The sequence below is a fragment of the Coffea arabica genome, chromosome 8c, assembly GCF_036785885.1.
Source record: "Coffea arabica cultivar ET-39 chromosome 8c, Coffea Arabica ET-39 HiFi, whole genome shotgun sequence".
NCBI lineage: Eukaryota > Viridiplantae > Streptophyta > Magnoliopsida > Gentianales > Rubiaceae > Coffea > Coffea arabica.
Genome location: NC_092325.1, coordinates 44,903,790 through 44,927,443, shown reverse-complemented (window position 1 = coordinate 44,927,443; position 23,654 = coordinate 44,903,790). Strand labels below are relative to the sequence as shown.

General features: G+C 37.4%; 3 protein-coding genes and 1 non-coding gene across 11 annotated transcripts; 2 read left to right on the top strand and 2 right to left on the bottom strand.

The window, feature by feature from the left end:
• Positions 1–2,762: 2,762 nt before the first annotated feature.
• On the top strand, positions 2,763–5,606 carry LOC113706248 (pentatricopeptide repeat-containing protein At5g39680-like). Of its 5 annotated transcripts, none has more exons than XM_072063871.1 (3): positions 2,763–4,984; positions 5,125–5,226; positions 5,340–5,606. In XM_072063871.1, exon 1 carries the CDS (start codon positions 2,766–2,768, stop codon positions 4,881–4,883), a length of 2,118 nt encoding a protein of 705 aa, XP_071919972.1. In that variant the 5' UTR covers positions 2,763–2,765; the 3' UTR covers positions 4,884–4,984; positions 5,125–5,226; positions 5,340–5,606. The 5 variants fall into 5 exon arrangements, with proteins under 5 accessions (XP_071919972.1, XP_071919973.1, XP_071919971.1 ...); XM_072063872.1 differs by having other exon boundaries at positions 5,125–5,259; XM_072063870.1 differs by having other exon boundaries at positions 5,072–5,226.
• Positions 5,607–9,976: 4,370 nt separating this feature from the next.
• LOC113706577 (protein LURP-one-related 17-like) lies at positions 9,977–11,125 on the top strand. The gene is made up of 2 exons (XM_072063866.1): positions 9,977–10,556; positions 10,713–11,125. Exons 1-2 carry the CDS (start codon positions 10,272–10,274, stop codon positions 11,097–11,099), a joined length of 672 nt encoding a protein of 223 aa, XP_071919967.1. The 5' UTR covers positions 9,977–10,271; the 3' UTR covers positions 11,100–11,125.
• Positions 11,126–12,414: 1,289 nt separating this feature from the next.
• On the bottom strand, positions 12,415–12,487 carry TRNAA-AGC (transfer RNA alanine (anticodon AGC)). The gene has a single exon. It is a non-coding gene; the product is annotated as a tRNA-Ala (tRNA).
• A 1,074-nt stretch (positions 12,488–13,561) lies between these two features.
• LOC113706974 (uncharacterized) lies at positions 13,562–22,735 on the bottom strand. 4 transcript variants are annotated; one of them, XM_072063863.1, is made up of 7 exons: positions 22,188–22,735; positions 21,896–21,988; positions 21,321–21,647; positions 17,117–17,269; positions 16,105–16,445; positions 15,147–15,663; positions 13,562–14,312 (listed from the first exon to the last, which is right to left on the bottom strand). In XM_072063863.1, exons 1-7 carry the CDS (start codon positions 22,369–22,371, stop codon positions 13,792–13,794), a joined length of 2,136 nt encoding a protein of 711 aa, XP_071919964.1. In that variant the 5' UTR covers positions 22,372–22,735; the 3' UTR covers positions 13,562–13,791. The 4 variants fall into 4 exon arrangements, with proteins under 4 accessions (XP_071919964.1, XP_071919966.1, XP_071919965.1 ...); XM_072063865.1 differs by having other exon boundaries at positions 16,105–16,442; XM_072063864.1 differs by having other exon boundaries at positions 21,896–21,985; positions 22,188–22,733.
• Positions 22,736–23,654: the final 919 nt, after the last annotated feature.

Here is a 23,654-nt window from a genome sequence, read left to right as displayed (position 1 = left end):
GTTGATTATATTAATTAGTTACAGATTTTGATTTTAAATAATCAATTTCTGTGATATTTCTCGTTTACTCCTGCATGTATTCAGTTCAGATTATCGATTGTTTAATAGCCAAATAAATAAACTGAATGAACTTTTTTGGAAAAATTTTGATTATTCTCTACAATTATTTTTCATGGTGAGATTTTGCAAAATTTAAAACAAATGGGAACAAGATCAATAATGTTGATCCACGTATGAATCAATTAATACAAGGTACGTACAAGGAGAAAGCAGCATGCCATTGCCAGTCAAATCCGCAATAGGTTTCTCTTTCGCACAATTTTGGGACACAAGTTTCTTTTTCATTAGGTATTCTTTTTGATGTGGTAACAATAGTTTCAATAGCGATAAAAACGTACCTATCATGGCCGTCATCATCTTATATGCCAAAGACTTTGTAGCAAGAAATTGTCGACGGACAGGCCTTGCAATAGTAGCATGAGCATTTTTGTTCTCTTCGGCAATCATACATGATATACATTACAAATCAGGTCAAATGATGACGAGCTATACTAATGCGAAACTATATATGTATATATATATATATATAGATAGATTTGCACTATATATTAACTGATTCATATACTCTTCTTTACATTCCCTTGTCCTTTTTAATATACCTTCTTAGATCAGTAGTGGCAGAGTCAAGACCCTAGAGTTAGACGGCTTACATTTCTCATGCATGATCAATGTGATGGGAGTTTTTGGTGAAAATATTTCATCTATATGCTTAAGTATACCATTTATTGCCATAACCAAAACTATATATATATATATATATATATATATATATATATATATATATAGATTTGCACTATATATTAACTGATTCATGTACTCTTCTTTACATTCCCTTATCCTTTTTAATATACCTTCTTAGATCAGTGGCAAAGTCAGGACCCTAGAGTTAGAGTTAGAGGAGTCAAACTCCATTAGCACAAGAATTATAGCAATAATAGAGTTTGAAACCAATAAACACGTCTATCTTAAAAATTTATTTCTTTTTATGTTTGTAAAACTAAATTGTGCTTAAAATTTGCAACGAAAATTACACTTAAATTGACATCCACATTTGCACCGAAAATGCTATTATCTGCAGAATCAACCGTCCAATCTCAGTCACACTACTGTATCGGATAATAGACATAAAAAAACGAAAGAAGGTATAGGTTTAATATCAATAATTGCCATATTTTTTGTCAAGAAAAATTCCTGATTCTTGCTTCTTCAAAGCACAGTGAACATATTCCATACGACCGTTGCTATATTTCAGGTATAATCAAGTCTGAAAGCATGCTAAATTAACATATGCATATTCATTCCGGATTCACACACGTCCCATGCAAAAGCAAATCCCACTTCAAATATTAATTGATTAAATTTGTCTTGCATGCAGCATAAAAGGATGAATAAAGGCAAGAAGGCCTTTTGATTTTAATATGTTACTCCAGCCAAAAAAAAAAAAAAAGGTCAATGCAGTGAAGACCTGCTCTGCCACTAACACACCATGGAATGGAGCAAGAAAAGCTTCTTATTTTTCCTTTTCTCGAGAAATTTCTGAAGCTGATCGCCGCCAATACTTCTTTGGATAATGTAACAATTTGCTATGGCGCTAAAGAGGCCATGGGTTAGGGCCATGTGGTTAGTGATGCGCCACAAATGTGGGAGTGGCAGACAATTTGTAAATCACCAAAAGCAGCACATAGCCAGTCAGGCCCACTCTAATTTCTCGTCCCAATCTCCACCACGAATGATTCTTATTCAATTAGAGGATTCTATTCTTTAGCCTTGTTCGATGGAGTTTCTACTCACATCGAGTCCCCTCCCCCCTTCCCCTAGAATATGCTAGTTTAGGTTATAGAAATCCTATCGTTTCGACAAAAAAACAAATTAGAGGATTCTATTCATTTCATCACGAAATTTAATTACTAATTCCAATTTGCACCTCTGATGTTTGGATGAATATTTACTTTTAGCCCAATGAGTCAAGAAGATGGATTGCTAACGTTTTCAAAAGCATGAAGTGTAAAGTGACAATTTAAGAAATTGTTGATCATATGGAGCCTAGAACAAGAGTAACTTCTTTCGAAAAATAAATTCCTATACATATGTCCTTTGACAATAAAACTTCATATGGCCATTTATAGTACTAAGGTTGAGCACCCCCAAAATCTAAGGACTGTTTAGGTTTTCATTTTTACTTATGCACATCAACCAAGAGTCCAATTGACGTTATCTTGGAAAATTTTTAATAAACAGATGGGGATCTATGCCTAATCCTTCAGTATTTGAAAGTGATTTTTATTTACCAAAAAAAAGATTCAATCAACGAATCAACAAAACTCGAATCTACTTAATTATCAAAGTTCAAGCTCGAGATTAAGCTCAACGACCCCACCATGCTCCGAGGGGCATGTCGAGATTCTTGCACGTGTCCAAAAAGTTTCTAAATCCAAATGTATGGGAATTTAGTAATTTACATTTGAGCCCTCCAACGGTGAATGCATCATACTATGGTCATTGGATACCATGGGAGACTAGGGCTTCTCTATCTCCGTGGTTATGGGCCCCTACTATTGGGACTCCATTCACTACGTTGTACTTAGTAGTCAGACACTTAATGGGCCTCAAATTGTTACAAATAATAGAAGCCCATTAACCTCTAGCAGACCGAGCAACTGGTATATAGTGGATGGATGGCCTCATTAGCTGGCGGGAGTCCATCAATGCCCGCGCAGAAGCCGCCGTTGGATCCCCGATCAGTTATTAATTGGCAGGCGCCTTGGCGCCTAAAATCAAACCACGATCACCCTGCAGTCAAGCTACTGAAAATTTCAGCTGGCACAAAAAACCTCAAGTTTGGCAAAATAATTCATGCCCATTTGTTAGTATCCAACCAAGCCTCCGAAAACAATGTTGTTGAGAACAATACTTTGCTTAATCTTTATGCCAAATGTGGCCAATTATCAGGCGCACAACGGGTGTTTGATGGAATGCGGATGAGAAATGTGGTGTCATGGGGCACCTTAATGGCTGGGTATTTGCATGCTGGGTTTTGTTCAGAGGTTCTTGAATTGTCGCGAGACATGGTTAAAGTGGATAATTTGCGGCTTAATAAATATGTGTTATCCACAGTTCTTTCTTCTTGTGCCGGTGATGGCTTGTATTGTAAAGGCCAGCAATGTCATGTCTATGCGGAGAAGTCTGGGTTGATTTTCAATCAACATGTGAAGAACGCACTTGTGTGTATGTATTCGATGTGCGAGGATGTGGAAGGGGCTATGAAGGTTTTTAATGGGGTGCCTGGCTTGGATGTTTTCACGTATAATTCGCTTTTGACTGCACTTTTGGAACACGGGTCTTTGAGTGAAGCATTGGATGTTTTTAGGAAGCTGCTAGAGGCGGATGTGGAGTGGGATGGTGCCTCTTACGTGGGTGTTTTGGGCCTTTGTGCTTGTCTTAAGGATTTAAAGTTGGGCTCACAAGTTCACAGTAGAATGTTGAAATCCGGTTTCAATTCTGATATGTTTGTAAATTGTGCAATGATAGATATGTATGGAAAATGTGGTGAGATTACAAAAGCAAGAAAAGCTTTTGGCTCATTAAAAGCTCGGAATGTGGTCTCTTGGACTGCAATCTTGGCTGCTTGCTTACAAAACGAGTGCTTTGAGGAAGCACTAAAGCTATTCTTTGAGATGGAAACTGACGGTGTTAGGCCAAACGAGTACACATTTGCGGTGCTGTTGAATTCCAGTGCTAGCTTATCAGCTGCAGCATATGGAACTTCATTACATGCACACATCGAAAAGGTGGGGTATGAAGATTTCGTCATAGTGGGGAACGCTTTGGTTAATATGTACTCGAGGAATGGAGATATTGAATTGGCTTACAGCGTCTTTGCAAAAATGCGGTCTCGAGATCCTATTACTTGGAATTCCATGATATCTGGTTACTCTCACCATGGGCTTGGTAAGGAAGCCCTGACTGTGTTTCGTGACATGTTAGCTGCAGAAGAGAAACCAAATTATGTTACTTTTATTGGGGTTCTCTCTGCTTGTGGACATTTGGGTCTAGTAGAACAAGGGTTCTACTATTTGAACCATTCCATGAACATGCTCGGGATTGAACCTGGTTTGGAGCATTATACCTGTATTATTGGGCTTCTTGGAAAGGCCGGACAACTGGATGAAGCTGAGAATTTCATGAGATCAATGCCAGTCAAATGGGACATTGTTGCCTGGCGAACTTTGCTTAATGCTTGTCATGTACAACGGAATTATCGTGTAGGAATGCGAGCTGCAGAAGTCATCTTGCAAATGGATCCTAATGATGTGGGAACTTGTATCCTGTTGTCTAACATGCACGCCAAGTTCAAAAGGTGGGATGGTGTTGTCAAAATGCGGAAACTAATGAGAGAAAGAAACATTAAGAAAGAACCAGGATTGAGTTGGACAGAAATAAGAAACAATACCCATATCTTCATTGCAGGTGATAACAAGCACCCAGAGTCTGTTCAAATTCAAAAGAAGGTTAGAGAGTTGTTGGCTGAAATAAAGCCACTTGGTTATGTACCAGATCCAGCTTCTGCACTGCATGATGTTGAGGAGGAGCAGAAAGTAGATTATCTTACTTTCCACAGCGAGAAGCTTGCTATAGCGTATGCACTGATGAAGACACCTCCAAATGCACCTATTCGTGTCATCAAGAACCTTCGAATATGTGATGATTGCCATTCTGCAGCAAAACTTATTTCAAAAGTTACAAACAGGCTCATTGTCATAAGAGACGCTAATCATTTCCATACTTTCCGCAATGGAATTTGTTCCTGTGCAGATTATTGGTAACATTTAAATATCAAATCATCTAGGGGCGATCAAATGAGACTATTGTTTGCGAGCTGCAAGTTATGGCATCGAACCGGCCGGCTCGGTTAGCTTGACCAACAGTTACGTATATGCTGGCTTAGTTCTTGTTTATCTTGCTTTCAGTCCTATTATGTATTAAACAACTCACAATTTTTCTGTTTCTATAGCGGGTCTTGAAGGTCTTAGCACTAATGCACACTAATGCCAATCTTTACATAAGTTTCCTAGGCATCCCAATGTGAGGCCCATGGCAACAGCAGTTAGAGGGTTAATGATGTCTGAGAGACAGCGTGACACGATTTTTCTGAACCATTACCTATAGGTGAAGGTTAACTCAGCTTTTCAAGGATAAGCTGTAATTCCTCGTACTCGTGTTATTTTGGATTTCCTTGCTTTTCACCAATTGCATTTAATTTTAACCATTTATATGTATAGCGAGTGCAAAATATGAAGTCTGCAGAAGCACTTTCAGTCTTTCAGAGGCGCATCATTGGCAAAGCTTTGAAAGCTGTACACAAGAGATCATACTTCCCGGAGGAATTTATTCAATGAAAGTCAGTTATTCACTGGCAAAGCCTTTGACTCTGTAAGGGCTTGTTATGCCCAAAGTGAAAGAAACCAAACCCCTTTCTTTTCTAAGTTTTGCATTTCTGTGCTACAATCAAGCATATTGATTTCCTAATGATTGATAATATTTTTCTATTCTTCCATTTTCCTCTAATATGTTGTTTGCTTATCATGCAAACTTAAGTACAGTCTGCTGATCATTCTGTCTTTTGGAATTCGGGAATGACCTGTGGAGCTGTCGATGTCTAAAACCACATGGCCTCGCTCTTCTTGAGTCAGATTCAATGGATCTCGTGGAGAAGAAAAACGGTGCAAGACAACAAATTTCATTTGATGTTTCAGTGAATTGTTTTACCTGCCCTGCTCCTTATTTTGGTGATTTCCCTAGTCTCCAAGCATGCGTATTCGTGACTTTCGTACATTTTTGTTTATAGCTGGGAGGTATATCCTTGGCTTCTTTCCCGCTGGAGGAATTGCAGGCTTGCATGACTACTCTATCATTCTTCTTTTCTCATGACAGGAAAGTAATGCTGTTGACTACTATTATTATCCCATTTCTATCCCATTCACTTGTTTACATGAATTAACCAGAAGCCCGCGTGTCCTCGATGGATTTGGTTGTTTGCTTAAATAATTCCAAATTTTGAAGCATACAAATCTTCACGCAATTTGTCTGGTTTTGAAAGTCTATCGATTATCTCGTCTTGTTTCATTTTGAATCTACTCGTCACTCATCCTCTCTGATCCATGCAGAGGAAGATTTTACCAGTTTCTCGAAAGACAAACTGGTTCATTGTATCGTTCCACGTCGAATACTTTTGTATCAGGCATATTATTCATTTTCCCCTTGTTGTTGAAAAGTTCTAGACAAACCCTAGAAACTGGAAGATTTTGCAGCACAATTCCTAACTGCGGGTAAGACATTGAATCGTGATAATATGGGATTGGTAGGCAAATGTTCCGCAAATGTAAGATTAGAGTGGGTATGAGTAACAAATTGTGGAGGAAAATTTACACGATTCGAAACTAAAAAACTATGTATAAGAACTAAGATTAGCAAAGGATGGCTAGAAATAATGGGATATACATGGCATGGCATGGCATAATCGAGTCAATTGTTGCAAATTTCCACAGCACACGCAACCTGGATTTGGTAAGTGTACAATCATGTTTGAACATAATCAGACACGGATATTTAGGCGGAGATGGAGGACCTCAGAATTCAGGTATTTTTACTTTCTGCACTTCTATTTTTTTCTCTCTTTTGTTGGTTTTCTAGAAACGTGGAGAGGGAATAGCACAGTATAAGATGAACAAAAAGACAACCGACACCTTCAAAAAGTTCGGCAAGCATGCGTTGAACTTGACCTTAACTAGACAAAATTCGTCCGGTCGCCCTCTTCTGGTGCAAAATTAAATCAACTTCTAGTTCTCCGACTCCTTTGTTCCATTTTCATGAGCAAGTTTACTGATAAGTTTTACAGTTTGAAGAACTCGTGTCCCAAAATTTCCTTCCTTGATGTGGGCCGTTAATTATATGCATGCATGACGGAATTTTTAAGAACGACCAAACTTACAGCAAATTATATATGTAGTAAAATATGGGTAGGATCGTGCGTTAATGGTCAGTCGTACGCAGATGTGTGATTATTATTTTTTTTTTCTGACATTTTCTTGCAGATGTGTCATTTTCATGAGCAAGTTTACTGATAAGTTTCTTTCTTATATCATAAATAATTGTAGATAATTTGTGTGATAGTTGCGTCACATTTTTAACCTTATAAGGTGTTTCAATTACGATAATAATGTTGAAGTAACGATACATTTAATCTCTTTATACACCAGACAGCTAAAAATGAGTTCTTGAAAAAGGAGTTAAATGAAGATCATTTATTCATTTGTATGTGACAAAAGTTTAAAGACTATTCTTTTGCTTTATAATACTATAATACTTTAGTTTCATTTTTTTCAGGTGAAAAGGAAAATAAATTACTATTTGAAAACAAGAGAACAATACTAACTTTTATTTTGGATGTATACATGTTTAAAATAGGCTTCAAATGCAATTACTCAATAAATTTAGGGGGGCAATATAATGAAAGAAAGGAAATTTGAAAATTTCAGGGGGGGGGGGGGTGTACATATAAGATAAAATTAAAAAATTTAAAATTTCTCAAGGCAGCTTTAGGAGCTATTCATAAATCATAATTGAGGAGGGGCAATTACCCACCCTCAATGATGCTTAGCTCTGCTCCTGTATACAAGCGAGAATTTTAGTTGTGCCTCTTATGTACTAATAGAATTCGTCCCTGGACAAGAATTTGAAGAAAAGATTGGATGGGTTAGGGCAGCGCCTCTGGAACCATTGATGACTTACGGAAGTTATATATTATAAGTCGTTCATCAATATAATTTTCACATCGATTACAGTTTCGAATACACAATTTTTTATTAAAAAAAAAGTGATCATTTCTTTTCAATTGATTGAGCCAACCTGTGTTGAACTTTAAACTCGATGTGAGACATAATTCATCGGCAGCAGTATTTAAGAGAAAAGATCGATAAAACAAGTTGGGTCATAGCCAGTAGGCCTAGAAGGTTGAATTTGACCGTGCAGGACCAGAAAAAGAGAGGGAGGGAGAGACGTAGGGGAGTGCGGAAGGAAAAGGGTACTCCGTTCACGTTGTGTGAGGTATCAAAGAGATGAACAAAGTCAATTTTAGCAGCTCAACTCGACCTGTTGAACTATCTCCAACTTTCCTAAGACGGACGGTACTCTTCGTCTGGATTCTTCGTACTACGCATTCCACATGGTACTGAGTTTTCAAGCCACCGCCCAGATGTTAACAGCTTTAGGACTTAGCCCTTCAAATTGAAAAGGGTTATCCGTAACAATCAGGATATGCATATAGCTGTAAACATCATGTTAGTGTAGAGGTGGCGTCAACTGTCTTCTGTAGCAGGCATCTTGATCTTCATCTGCGTATGTTTTTTCAGGCGTCTATTATTGTAATTTTTGGTAGACAGTGGTAATGTATCAATTCACAGAAGAAAACATCCATCGTTTAGTTAAAGTCAAGTTTGCCTCGATGATCAAGGGACTACCAAGCCTACAAGATGATCCATAACAGGCAAAGAATTATGAGTGAGCTCAACCATAATCATAATCATAATCTAGAAGGCCGACTATCCTTTCGAGTCATGTCTAACGAAACATTTCGACAAGGTCACATCATGAGAGTGCGTTACAACTTACAGCAAGCGTACAAAAGCTATATGGTAAAAGAAAGGTTTCTACTTTGTGTTGGGGAGATGGGAAGCAAAATCCAGACGGGGGCTTTTGAGTGGGGGATGGTGAGAGGAGCTGCAGGTAGGGACTCTAGCTAGGATTACCATAAAATAAAAAAAAAATAATAATAAAAGGGTTAAAATCTATCCAACTACAAGCTGTAAGATTTATTTTGAGATTAAGCTAACAGGGTGTTTGACTAGCAACATCAAGTCCAGTCCACAGCAGATCTCTCAGACGTCACTGTAAAACCCCACACCGCGTGGACACTAGTCTAATCTCCCTACACTTAGCAATACCAAATCCCCTTCTCAAAGCAATTCTTCAATTCTCAAAGCAAGTTTAGTCAAAAGTTACCGGCTTTTGACGATTGATCTGGGGTTAAGATTTGTTTTAACGTATCTCTTGAGATTTCTCAAGAAGGTGAAAGAAAGCAATTCTTCAATTCAATTTGTTGTCAAATTAATGCATTTATACGTGCATAAAAGTGTATCCATATAAATAATGCAGATGTGTAAATTTCATTTTACATGTGTGGCTTTTTCTTCACCATTAATTCATCAAACCAAAAAAAAAAAAAAATCCCATCACGAATTCTTTGGTCCAATAATTAATTAGGTCCCAACCCTCCAGAAACTACAATTAAGAATCCCATCTATAAGAAAGTACGTGGCTGTATCTCCGACGCTATCTGCATATGTTAGTATATGTGTGCCTGCGTGTTTTTATTTTTTATTTTTTGGCCCATTGAAAGAAAAAGAAGAAAAGTTCGACTTAAGAGACCACAAGGGACTGAAGGAGAAGCTAATATTAGGACGTCATACGAAGTAAATTAAATAATTACTGCTTCCATGATGATGCATGTGAGTTATTTTTGTTTTTCTTTTAAGGGAATCAACAATAATGTTTGCCCGTCTAATTCTTTGATCACTCGTACCTGAATCATTTTCACTTCATGTGTGCATCTGTATATATTTATTCTTTAGACTGCATATACAGTTGTCAGTTGCCTTGAAAGTTAGAACACGTCAAAATAGTTTGCAAGAATCTAAAGACGCTGTCTCAATAATTTCACCCTTACTCTGTCCGTTAACGATTTCACCCTTGCTCTGTTCAAAGCTGGATACAGGCATGTGCACAATTATCAGATTATGATCATACAACAGTGCTACTACATAACCTTCCAAAAAGCAGCAATATCATCAGTCAGAGCGGCACGGCTCTGGATGTAGTAGGAGATATCATAAATATATGGTACATATCAAGTTGGGTCAGGCTGTCTATTTTGAACTTTAGTTAGTCAGAAACCCTTTAATTACTGCCTCATTCCAATACGAGAAGAACACCTGTATCGTGGTCTTTGTCTCGTTTTTCCTAACGAACAGGGTGGCAAAACTGGTGATTCACAAAAGATCTCCGCAGCCAGGCTTATAAATAATAAATATCCCATTCTTGATGTCTTTCAGGACCTCCTTTTTACGTCCTAAAAGGGTTAAAAGTGATCTAAAGGTATGATTCTTTTCTTCAAATCCGCATCAAGGTCAAGAACTATCAGTGTTGAAGATAATCCTCTTGATCAACGAGAGTCGAAGAACAATACAGCTAATGAGACATGCACAAGTCTAACAGTTTGGAGAAAATCACTCATTTTTAGCTGTGAAGGTTTCACTGTGTTTGGTTCTGACGGCAGTTTAGTATATAGAGTCGATAGCTACACTGGACGAGGTCGTCGTCCCGGTCAAGTCATTCTCATGGATGGATCGGGGAAGCCCATTCTGACAATCTCCCGTCGAAAGGTAATATGAATCACTCTAATATTGTAAGCCTATTCTCCATTGCTTCTTGCAAAAAATATTGGTATGGCTAGTAAATCACTATGACCCTTGGTTTTTACTCATCAAAATTGATTGGCAAAGATCATTATATCTGACGTGGTTTTTCATGATTAGCAGAAGCTAGGTCTAGTAGATAGCTGGCTTGTATACGAAGGAGAGGTTGATGAATACTGTAGCAACAAGAAGAGCGTCATTGAGCCCATTTTTTGTGTCAGAAAAAGCTTAAATGTTCTGCAACCAAACTTCAATGTCCTTGCGTATGTTTATAGAGGCGGAGGGATGTCCGATAAACGACATTCGTACGTAGTTGAAGGATCATATGCACATAGATCGTGTAAGGTGTTAGATGGATCAAGAAGAGTTGTGGCTGAGATAAAGAGGAAAGAGGCCACGGTAGGAGGCGTATCTTTTGGTTTAGAAGTTTTTCTTTTAATTGTGCAGCCCGGATTTGATTCTGGCTTTGCTATGGCTCTTGTATTATTACTGGATCAAATTTTCTCTTGATAATATTTTTCAAAAAAAATTTTGTACATTCTTTTCGGCAGCTGTCGCTTTCTTCTGCAATGAGAGAACAATTTTGTTGCAAAATGCTCAGCAGAGATCAAACACTCATGATTTTTAATTTTTTTTGTGGGGAGCAAATTAACAGAAGGAAATACGAAACCGGAAATTCAGGGGGCATGGAGAGATGTGAAAAGTCCAGAATCGACTGTTGAGATTAAATACATTTACCACCTTTGAGGTGTGGCCAAATACCAAAAATACGAGCTCTTAGGTCTGACCAATTTACAATATTCAGACCTACGAATATTCAGCAATATAATTCTAGGCTTTCTGAATTTTCTTTGAGCAATCAGTCATATCCCAGAATTGCTTTTTCCTTTGTTAGTTGACAACGATACCCCACCCTTTAAAAGAAAGAAAGAAAGGCAAAATGAACAAATATATGTATCAAAGCTTGAATTCTTTACATCACTGTCTGCAATAGCAGCTTATACTACTAGGAAGTGTCCAAGGCAGATGGAATACTAAAAAAGGATGATAAAAAACTAAAAAAAGGATGCTCTATGCAGTATATATACACAACAAAGAGGGTGTAAGTGCAACAAGCTGGCTAGAACAACTAGGTCTCGAGCCTGTCATCTACATCTTGCTAAACACACACAAAATGAACACGAAAATGAAAAAAATCAATGGTTCAAATCTTAAATAAGTAGTTAATACATACATTGGAGCATGGCAGATTAATTTAAGCACTTATAAGCTTGAGGAAGAGCGATAGTCTGATAGATGACATAATTCATCTTAGATTGCAGAGATCGAACCCATTTTTGTGTCACCAAAAGCTTAAAAGTTTTGCAAGCAAACTTCAATGTACTTGCGTAGGTGCAATTATTTATAGAGAGGAGAAGGAATGTCCAATAAACGATATCTGTAAGTGATCGGAGGGTGACATGCCCCCGTCCATCGTGCAAGGTGTTAGATGGATCAAGAAAGAGTTGTATGTAGCTGGGATAAAGAAAAAAGAGGCCACAGCATAGATAGGAGCTGGGTGTATCATTTGATTTGGTTTACAAGTTCTTTCTTTTAATTTTGCAACTGGTATGTCATTCTGATTTTGCCATGGCTCATATATTAGTACCGGATCACATGTTTGTTCTCTTGATGATGATATTCCCAGTTGGTTCTTTTTACTCACTGGACTGCGTACGATCTTTCTGCAGCTGTTGCCTTCTTGTGCATGGGAAAACAAGTTTGTTACAAAATGCTTAAGAAGCACTTCCGATTAACCAATGTCAGGCAAAACAAATGTCAGGCCTGGAGATGCGGGGTATCGATCCCCGTACCTCTCGCATGCTAAGCGAGCGCTCTACCATCTGAGCTACATCCCCTCATGTGGACGACTGCTTAATTTCTTTCCAAGTAATTTAGCGGCTGTTAGCTAACCCACTCGTATCTCCTTGGCGTGACTGGAAAGTGGAAACTTGATCACATAACTGTAGTTTGTCTATGTAAGCTGAGAGCCTAGCAGCATTTAAAAATTAAAAAAAAAAAAAGAACACCGTATCCAAGTGCACCTTCAACCTCGAGGCCAAGAGTGTATTACTGTTCGTGCCAAAATCAGTCTCTAAAGTGATTTGCGTAGAACTAGAACTGCCTTGCGTTACCAGAGCAAATTGCAATTGTCTCCTTTTAACTTGTGTGAAGCAGTGAAGGAGCAGTTTGCGTCTCTGTTCTTCATTGAACGATCCAAGGGGCAGCTGCATAAAAAAAAACTCTCTTAATTATTTTTATTGTTATCTGTTGTCTTACAGAAGTGGGTAATTTTTAAGCTCTCTTTTCTTCTTCATCACAAACTCAACCACAGACTACTGGGGTTTGATGGAAATTCATTCATCTCTCAGAAATACATGCACGGACTACCCTCATCCATCGGTCTCTCCCTGTCCACCATAAAATACCCACAATTTGCAGCTGTAACAGTGCATCCCTTTTCTGATGCAATCTTCATGGTCCCAGGATAGAATTTTGCAGTTTTCTACAGTACATGAACCCACATGCATTTACAAAGGGACATCTGAATATTATTCACTCTAAATTTGCATCAAACAGCCCAATACAAAAGGTCCTCGAGCTATTTTTTCGCTCAATATGCATACCGTGACTTCACATATTTGCAAGCCATTTGCAGTATGCAGTCGTCAATGACTACATACTGATGGCAGTCCTTTGGCCGAACTTGCATTGCCATCATCTCCGACAGTTAAAAAATTGCTTTACATTTCCGCCTGCAACAATGAACGATGGTTCTCTCTGTCGCTCAAAATGTGTGCCTCGAGCAAACCCTGCTGTAGCTCCAAAGCAAGCTGTCTCTTAACCCTCTTCTATTTTCACTGCTCTTTGCAAGTACAAGCATTGAAAAACCTACAACCGTGAGAGCAACAAACACAAATACAAACATGACATTTGTGTACAATTGAATGTTCTATTGCCTCATTAATCATCTATACAAGGCAATTTAGAATTTCCCGTGCAATATCTTGTGTAGATCTTACAGCTAATGTTACAACATTCCTTCCTACAGGCAACATAGTATGTACAAACCTACAAACTTCTAATATTGATCCTATGGTGATGAAATGAACAAATGATAAGTCTGACAGAAAGCTGTTTATTAAGCCCGAAAAGGAACTCATCAATCCAGATCGCTGGCTGTTGAGTTCCAATCCATCGGCACTATCTTCTTCAGCTTCTGCCTACTATTACAAGCCTTATCAGCGACCCTACTAGGTGGTGGCATCATATACGATTTGTTGACAATATGCCTATTGTAATTTTTCATCTCAGGCACCGAATCCCTAAATAGCTTGCTAGGAGATGATCTAATTGATCTGGGCGCAGACCAATTTGTTGGAGCTCTTTTACCAGGTTTTATATGACAAATAGCATCAGTCTTTTCATCCACTGAAAGTCTAAGCTTCTTGCCAGGAAACATACCATCAGCGACTTTGACCAGGTTATCGGGTCCTATTGATGCTTTTGGAGGCACAAAGAATTTTTCAGATTTCTGACTTAATTTTAGCGTGCAAGCTTTCATGGTCTTCTGGGAAGGTTGCTTCAACCACTTCATCATTTCATGTGAGTTCTGCCTCGTGGAATGAGATGCAATTTCATAGAGTGTCTGAGCAGCAGCTAAAAGTCTGGGAGACAACTCATCTATTGCAAAAAAAAATGTGATAAAACTTTCTCAGAAATGGCTTTTCCAGATCCAGAACATTTCAATGTGCAGCAAATATTCCATATAACAATCCAATTATTGATAAGCAATATAAGCATTTGTTCTTAAAGATGCTTGACCAACTTACTTGGTTTATCAAACTACGGATAATACAAACTCAAGCGTAATGCATGAATACAGAGATATCTGGCCCCTATACAGAAATACCAATACCAACATCACACAATGGACCAACTTGGGACCAACTAAGCTGCAATCCAGTTCTTTCCTACCTCGAGTCAAACAAGAAAATACATCAGATGGAAAACCAATAAGGAACTAGGACAACTAGCACTCTTGCTGTGTCAGCATGCTGGGCCAAGGTTTCGCAAGTTAAGAAAGGTTGAAAGAGCTTTGTTGTATATGGCCTGATGGTAACGTTGTGAAACACCATATCAAAGTACAGATACTTTTGCACAGTATCATGAGAAACATTTGGTGGAACAATTAAGACAGGAGGATGCACGGAATTAATTCTTCTTTTTTAGACTGCCAAGAAAGCTCTAAGAAGTACTTGACGAATCACATTAATGCCACAAACACAACAGACAACCCCTATGCATCCAAAGTCTATATAGGGCAACTTGTTAATAACAATGTCAACAATATTAATTAAATTTGACTGGAACCAAATGCATTGCCATCAATATTACTTTGTTCATCTACTAAAATTACATTTAAGTGGGTAGTCAGTGACTCTGTATTTAAGGAGCACCAGTAAAAGGGAATGAAGGGATGATGGTGAACTTAAGAAGTCCAGGAAAGTGATATACCTGAAGGGTCCTGGGAAGCTGAGAATGCTGCTGATGATGATACACCCTGTTCACGGGAACTAATGTTTAGACATATGGATGAGGCATTTTCTACCCCCAAAGGTGTAGATGGTAGATTTCCTGAAGGAACTAGTCTGTGATTATAAGTGAGCGACTTCAAATCTAACATCGAAAGGTTTGAGCCTTTCACAGGAGTAAGAGTGTTTCCCACTTTTACCCATCTACCTGGGCATGTGGTCCTATTAGCAGATAACTTAACTGTATCTGAACCAGATTTAACATGGCCAGAGGAATTATGAGACCAAGAAAAAGGCGGCAAGCCAGTTCGATGAAATACTGGCTTCCCTAAACGGAGGTCAGTGCCAGTTCTTGAAGATGAAGCAGGCCTCACAGCATCCAGAAGCAGAGAGTCCAAATCCTTGGATGGTGGAAGTGCAAGTCGTTCCAAGATATCTTTTGGTGGACACAGGGGAGAATCAACAGCAACGGCAAGTGGTTTCATATGGCCACAAGAATCCTAAAATTTGAACAAGAAAATACAAGCTTGAATAGAAAAGAGATCCCTAATGAGCACTTACAGATATAAAGAATCAAAAGCATATTATGTTTCGAGTTTCACCACCAAAACATAAGATTGGCAAGATAAAGTTAGAAAAGCAGAAAGCATGAAAAAGAGAGAGCTGCCACATAACCCAACTAATTCATGTATTTCCAATGCATTTTCAATGCAGAGAAAGGGGCAATGAGTGAAAAATGTAACTGTAAATACCACCAATAGAAGGAAATTTTAGCTTTTTCCCATGCAACATATCAGTGTTATTATCCTAACAAAAGCCAAGAAGTTTGAGACACGAATGTTCGCATTGACATGTTGGGATATGGAGCTCAAATTTGCTTTATATTAGTACCTCAATCTTAATTTTGAGTTCACCATACTTCCTATTTCTACCAAACTTACCATATAGTTAGAAGGCTGATTTACAGTGCAGGAATCTTCTTTCTCACCATCCATCCTGCTTGTTGGACAAGCACCAATGCTGAAAGGGCCCATGGAGACGTTCTGGTTATCAACATCATTAATATTTGCAGGGTTTTGGGAGTGAACAGGACTTTGGCGCCAGATAAGAGAGGCGGCCTTTCTAACTAAATGCAGAAGATTCTCATTTGAATTTTCAACTGCTTTTCCCTTATCTTTTACCAAACTAGGACAGTTATAACTGCCATCAAGGAGTTCACTGAGAGGCAGTTCATCAACTGGCTTTGTGCCATCAAAAATGTCAGACTTGGAACCATATACTGCTGGAAAAGAAAACACATGAAACCAACAACAAAATCACTAATCTAATTAAAAGTGATCCAAGTTTTGGTACAGAGAACTCAAACAGCAAACCTAGATACATAAAATGAAGCAGAAATTTCAAAATCCCAGCAATAGAGTCTACATATCTGAGTTGATTTCACAAGAAGTCACTTTTCATACCAGGCTTGCACAGAACTTCCAGAACACAAACCAAAAAGACACTTTTCATGAAATGTTAATAGCCAACAATAAATGCAGTCATTAATACATCATGTACAGGTTTACCAATGGAAGGACTCCCAAGCTGACAGATTCAGGCATTGCTAATGGCAACAGATCCTGTTTTAAATACCCCAAACCAACAAGGCAGTGATTGATTATGCAGCATTATTAATAACTGACAGGTAAATAAGACTCCTATTGGGCTCATTTTAAGCAGCGTTGAGCAAATTTGAGATTTGCCAAAGAATTGTGGGGCTATGATCTAAAGGATAAAAATACAGGTTGAAGCCCCCAAAAAGGGGGGAAAAAAGGAAAAGGTTCTTATAAAGAAACATCAACTATTTAAGAGCCAGCAATAATCCAGAATATTGTTTTGACCTCATCCATCATCAGCAGAAAATCAACACATTGATTTAAAATTTAATAGTCAAGAGTAACATTTGCTTACCAACAAAATTGCCTCCTCCAGCAACAGAACTGAAGCTAACCAAGCCATTTTTCAGACAGAATGAATCACATCTGCTTTTAGGAATTCTACCATTTCTTTTATCATTCCGCTTGGCATTTGAATTGTTCCTTTGCTTAGGCATTTGACTTTTCTCTGTAAAACCAAGGATGAGAATTTATCAGAACTGCATGGCCTGGCATTTTAATTAACACTTCAAACATTTAAAATACCTACTATTCTGATTGGAAAAGACATCAAATTGTTTACAGCAATCATTTAAAGAGTTGTAATAAGTCCCATACAGCCAATAAAGAAACAAAGACACAAAAAATTGGAAAAGGAGTAAATACCATGAAATTCAGCATCAATCCTTGCAAAGAATCTATTACTGTATCTGAAAAGCAAGCTACAGAACCTACGCACCATATCATCCAAGAACTTCTTATATAGAACACATCAAAAATCTTAAAGGAAGAATCCAAATGTTGTATTCATGAAACTCTGACCAATTGGATAACCAAGTATAGAATGGACAAGTTCAATAGACAGAACAGAAATGTTCATCTACAATCAGATGCTATGCCTTGATTTTGAGAGTAAACCACACAACCCAAGAGGCAAAAGGGACAATGACAAACGTTGTTACTTGTCTAAGACAGATCAAAAGGGCATTAGACATGTTCATACATGTTGCTTGCATTCACTATTACACAACTTCATGCAAAGGTTGCATAGCCACTACTTCCAGCAACCACTGTAGGTGATAATGTGGTTATGGAGCTCAGACACTACAAGTTCGCTGAATGTCAAGAAAAGGTTGTGTAGCCACACCTTCCAGCACCCTCAGTAAGTCATAATGTGGTTATTGAACCCAGGCATTATTACCAGACTTTTCGTCAATCCATTTTTTATGAATGATCGGCAAAATGGAAAACAAGAATCCCAAACATGTCGTGGTAGTCAAATTTATGATTGGACTAAGACCTGAAAATGGAAAAAACCAAGATAGAAACAATATGATGATAAACTATGCCTAAATGCTGCCGCCTATTGTAATAAGCCAGCACATTTATCACTACAGCTAATGGAACACCACTAGTATTTATCTGACACCTATGTTACTTGGACTCGAATACGGGTGTCGGATTCGGGTATGTGTCTTAAGTGTCTAATTCCTCAACTATCTAAACTTAGGATACGATGACACTTCTAAAGACTTAGACATGCGTACATGGGTATGGCAAAATTTCTAGTGAATATATGAATTATAGTACAGCCAACATACACGCCATAGCTCGATAAAGATTGGAGAATTCTAAAGTAACCAACAAGTCATAGCTCAATAATGATTTCAATGCAATAAGGATTCTAATCCAACAAGTCTACTACATCCATGAGTTTTCTCACCTTTGTCTCCTCCTCTTCCATTGACATCACATCTCACAAAATCATCTCAAAAAAATCAGTGTCTAAAAATTTATCGATGTGTCGGACACATAGCCCATGCCAGCACTAGTGTCGTATCGACACGGGTACTTTGGGGTCAAATGAAGAGCTGAAGGAACATAGTCTTACACAGGATATAATGGGTTGTGACACACTAATATCTAATATCCAATAGCATGTGAACCAATAAAAGGTTACCGAGTTATATCTCAAATTCTATTTCACATAAGATATTCACAGTATAATTTTGACACTACTGATGTCCCTTTTTGTGTAGACAGGTATATAACTAGTTTTGTCCTTGTGAAAGCTTCAGAATTCAGAAAACTTTTAAGAGAAGCAATAAAAGTTCTCATACGAACAGATAGATCTCAATAGTCAATACAATCATACAACCTCAGTATCCTAAGTTTCATTTCCAGATACTCTAGGAGTTTAACAAAAATGAGTAGTTAATTCAAAATTTGTCTTTTAAGGAGACTGAAGCGTGAGAGATCTTATTCATTCCATCTTTTAATCTTTTTTCCAAAAACATAATCTCTCCTAGAAGAGCACATTAACACGTTAAGGATGGCCTGTTTTCTTGGAAGTATGATACTTTCTCAAAATCCAAATAAACTTTTTGTCCATGGTATAACTCAAACTTATGCTATGAATGTATCAAGTTGAGAAAAAAGAAATCAACCTACAAGTTGACAAATCTTGAAAATAATATAAATAGAGCAGAGATAAATTCCTAAATATGATGACAGGTTTATTTCTCCAAAAGTCAGAAGCAGAACTACGTATGATGCCAAGTCTCATCTTCCAGTTAGGTTGCTGACTCCGAGTCACCGTCTGTTTCTAAGTCTTCCATCGGAAGGATATGAAGACTGGTAAAATTCTAGGTACGAAATGAATTTTCATTTGGAATTTATAGACAAGAAGATTGAACAGCTCAGCAGTACTACACTTTGCAATCTCCACCATTAGTTTGCGAGAAACTTAGCCGACCAGCTTAATTTCTTAAATAAATTATGCCTCCAGATGGTAATACACTCAAGAAGAACTCACTCTTGGGGGTTACAAGAAGGCGTGAATCAAGTTTGAAATCTGAAATAAAGGTAGAATACCACAAAGGAGAGGCATGAATTCTAAACGAAGAAGTAAAAGCTGGGAAAAGAGCAAGCATCAAGCAAGAAAGAAGTGTCAATCAGGGGTGGGAAAGGAGGGGAGAGAGGTAGGGAGGGGTTTGGGCAACTAATACTTTGAAAATTTTTCAATGTACCTTAACCCCAAAAATCTTACCTTCACTTTTTTTTTTGGAAACAAATACTTCCAGAGCACCTCAGTGCCAAGCTCATTATAGTGTATATTTCATATAAGCATAAAAATGTATATTTACAATGATATTGGACCCTGAACAGTCTTCCTCATTCAGAGTTCCAAGAGCACAAGCTCACATCTACATTCAAAATTAAAAGACCAAAAGGAACCTGCGTCATGAAAAAAAGGAAGCTATGAAAATCAGATCCTGAGCTTCCAATGTTACAGAAATTGGATTCCTTAAACCACCTATACTGAGCCTCAAAAAGTCTTTCACCAAGTCGATTATGAGCTCAATCTCACAAGTAAATAATGGTTCCAGAGTGCAATACACTCAAAAAGAACTTACCCACCATGATTAAAAGCAGGCATGAATTACGTTTGGATTTTGGCAGAAAGGTAGCATATCAGAGGTAGAGAGGCATCAATTCTCAAGAGAAAAGAGCCATGAAGAAACAGGGTGAAAAGAGCAAGCATCAAATGAGGGTAGAAAGCAAGGGGTTGGGGCAACTAATGCTTTGAAAATTTTTCGATGTATCTAACCCCCAAAAGTGTTACCTTCACATTTTGATGTTTTGGAAACCATACTTCCAGAGCAACCTTTGTCTGGTGCCTCATTAAAACGTATATTTCATATAAGCATAAGAATGCATGTTTACAATGATATTGGACCCCAAACAGTCTTTCTCGTTTAAAATTTGAAGAGGACACCACCCAATCTACATTCAAAATCGAAAGACCAAAAAGGAAACTGCATGATGAAGAAAGGAAGCTACAAACATCAAATCCTAAGCTTCCAAAATTGGAGAAAAAACAAATTTTCAACTAAGCCACTCCTTGAACCATCTATATGGAACCCCACAAAAGTCTTTCACCTACAGCTTGATACTTCTTTACTATAAAAATCTCGAGTGGTCCAGCAAACACCATCTGCTTGAATGATAGTATCTGAAAGCTTCCATTTCTAACCATTCCCTGCACTTTCAACTGTATTGCAGCATAGCATTGAACACTAAGAAAATCACAGAAAAAATGTGTTATAACTCCAAAATCCCCATCTTATCACACCCAGAAACTGAGAAAACTTTAATTCTGAAACCACATTTTCGGTATTTGCGCTCTCAAACAAGAATGCAAATTGCATCAAATAGCCATCTTGTAACAAACCTGACTTGAATGTTAAGACAGATCAGAGTAAAACTTGGTAATTCAAGCATCAAGAATAGTGTTTTTAGGAGATCTCTTGGATATCAGATATACAGATCTAATATCAAGCCTGAATCAATCCATGTCATTCCGATTCTTAACATCTAACAAACCATGCACTAATACATAATGTCTAACAAGCAACAGTGCTTAAAAATCCAAGAAAAGGCAAGTTTACTGACACAAAAATAACTCACAACCAATAGTAATTGCTGTCCTCTACCACATTAATCGGAAAGAACTCTACCTGCAACTGTGAATTTTGCAGGACAACATCCAGTACGAGAAGAACTGCCCTTCATATCTTCTAAACCAGTTTCACTGGTTGAAAGTTCCAACTGTACTATTCTTGACCTCTTTGAACCACCACCATTGCTTCCTGAGACTTTCCCAGATCTTCGATGCAACTGTTTAGCCTCTGGGTTAGTAGTCAAAGATTGAGATGCATTCATACTAAGCAGTTTCAATTCCTCAGAAGCATCACCACGATGTAAGTTGGATGGCTGTCCATTAGGTACAAAACGTCCTGTATCTGGTACCTTATACTGAAAAGCTGGCTCTGGAGGAATCTTAGCTGAAATGCATATACAAGGAAGCTAAGTTACAATTGCCATGTATTCTCTCATTATCACCAACATTAATTGAACACAGAAAAGGGAACCAAAAGAAATCAATAATATGAATTCCCTTTGCATATCATGAACAAACCTTCCCCCAAGTATACTTGCATAATGTCAAAAGGATAAGCAAATAAAGAATTTAGCTTTTACAAAGTCATTTAGATTTATTGCAAAACGATCCTAAAATATTTTAATCTGTCACCTTCCCTCATCACTGGCATCTTAATCACAAGAGGTTCGCATTCCGTCCTTTTTCCCATATTTCTTTCCCTTTCACCCATAGTTGGAGCACCTGCTTTATTTAATAATTTATTTATTTTTAGTAAGAGAGAAAAAAAAATCATACAACCAAAAATCAAATCATTCTATAGCAACCAAAGTATCCATCCGCAGAAACAGATTATATAGAAATGATCAAGAAATAAAAATATGTTGTGCAGGAATTGAAAGGGAAAAAAATTAAGTGCTTTTGTAAAAGACAGCAAACAAGACACCTCTGTGACTGCATGCATCAAAAGAAGGCCGAATCGTGACCGAATTACCCTCCGGCCGACCAGCCTGAACTATTCCGACAGCAGCCCCAGCACCTCCGCTGCCGCCGCTGCTAAAACCCTCTGATCCCATAAGCTTAGACACCGCAACCACCGCCTCCGGAAGAGCCAACCCCACCGTGTCCATCACGGAACTGATGAACCCCAAAAAGACCGCATAAAATCCTCATAAACGTTAACAACAACAAACATTTTCAATTTAATTCAAAAAAAATTCAAATTTGAGCTACAAAAAATCTAATTTAGCTAAATTGCGGTGGTATAATCGGTAAAATTACTGACAAATAAGGTTTATGAAGGTTTGTTGAGAGCTGAGATAAGGTTAAACTGAGGGCTTTTCGTGGAAAAAGCATGTTGCGGCTGAAGTCTGAGCGGTGCTAGGGCTAAAAAATCATGGGGTTAAGTAATGTAAGGTATTTATAGTTTTCGGGAAAAGAAGAAGAGTAGACTCGGGTTGTTCGTCGGTGGGGTATATTCCGGTGCGCATGTCGTCAGCTCAATCCATTGCTCCTTAGTTGACACGTCATATTTGTGGGTCCAAGTTGGTGTTATCCATATCGTACTCTAGAGAGCGCGTGGTCCCGCTGCGGTTTGGCTTGTACATGTACCATAGTACCCTTTGACCTTTGCTCCAGGAAATCCGAACTTAATCTTGACCCTTAACTATGATGCTAATTAATATTGCGTTTGATAAAAACTGAAATTTGAAAATTAAAATCAGAAATTTAAAAGTCTAAATTTATTAAATTATTGAATTGTTAAATATTAAATCAAATATATTTGAGTATATATCACATTCAATGACAAATAAATAGGTTATCACTTATATTTTAGGAAAAATTTTGCCTAGGAAATTCAATAGTAGTTAATTAATTCAGATGTTCAGTTTTTATTTATCAAATGTACCTAAATATATTAAGATTTATATACATTAAGACCCTATTTAATAATTCAATTCAGTATTTAAATTTAATGAATTCAAATTTTAACATATTCAGACCGTTTGATAACAAAAAAATTAAACATTTGAATTAATTAAGTGACATCGAATTTTTTAGACAAAACTTGCTTCAAAATTAAGTGATAAACTATTCACTTATCACTGAATATGATATGCACTTAAATGTATTATATTTAATACTTAACAATTCAATAATTTAATGGATTCAGGTTTCGGATTTTAAATTTCAATTTTATCAAACGCACCCTAAGTTTAAGTGTTTAATTGCATTATCAAACAAGGCCTACGTATGTTAATGGGTAAGGTTTGGATTAAATTTCTTTAATTCATATTAATATTTAAATTCACTTTGTGTGATTAGACTTAAATGTATCAAATATTAGATTTAGTACTTACCAATTTAATAATTTAATGGATTCAAATTTCAAATTTCAATTTTCAGTTTTTAG

What these genes read in the sequence shown, in the direction of transcription:
- LOC113706248 (XM_072063871.1), top strand. Translation starts at nt 2,766, where the DNA reads ATGCCCGCGCAGAAGCCGCCGTTGGATCCCCGATCAGTTATTAATTGG.
- LOC113706577 (XM_072063866.1), top strand. Translation starts at nt 10,272, where the DNA reads ATGATTCTTTTCTTCAAATCCGCATCAAGGTCAAGAACTATCAGTGTT. An exon ending in TGACAATCTCCCGTCGAAAG is followed by an intron (nt 10,557 to 10,712) that starts GTAATATGAATC and finishes CATGATTAGCAG; the next exon opens with AAGCTAGGTCTAGTAGATAG.
- LOC113706974 (XM_072063863.1), bottom strand. Translation starts at nt 22,371, where the DNA reads ATGGACACGGTGGGGTTGGCTCTTCCGGAGGCGGTGGTTGCGGTGTCT. An exon ending in GATGCCAGTGATGAGGGAAG is followed by an intron (nt 21,648 to 21,895) that starts GTGACAGATTAA and finishes TATGCATTTCAG; the next exon opens with CTAAGATTCCTCCAGAGCCA. An exon ending in TGGAGGAGGCAATTTTGTTG is followed by an intron (nt 16,446 to 17,116) that starts GTAAGCAAATGT and finishes TTTCTTTTCCAG; the next exon opens with CAGTATATGGTTCCAAGTCT.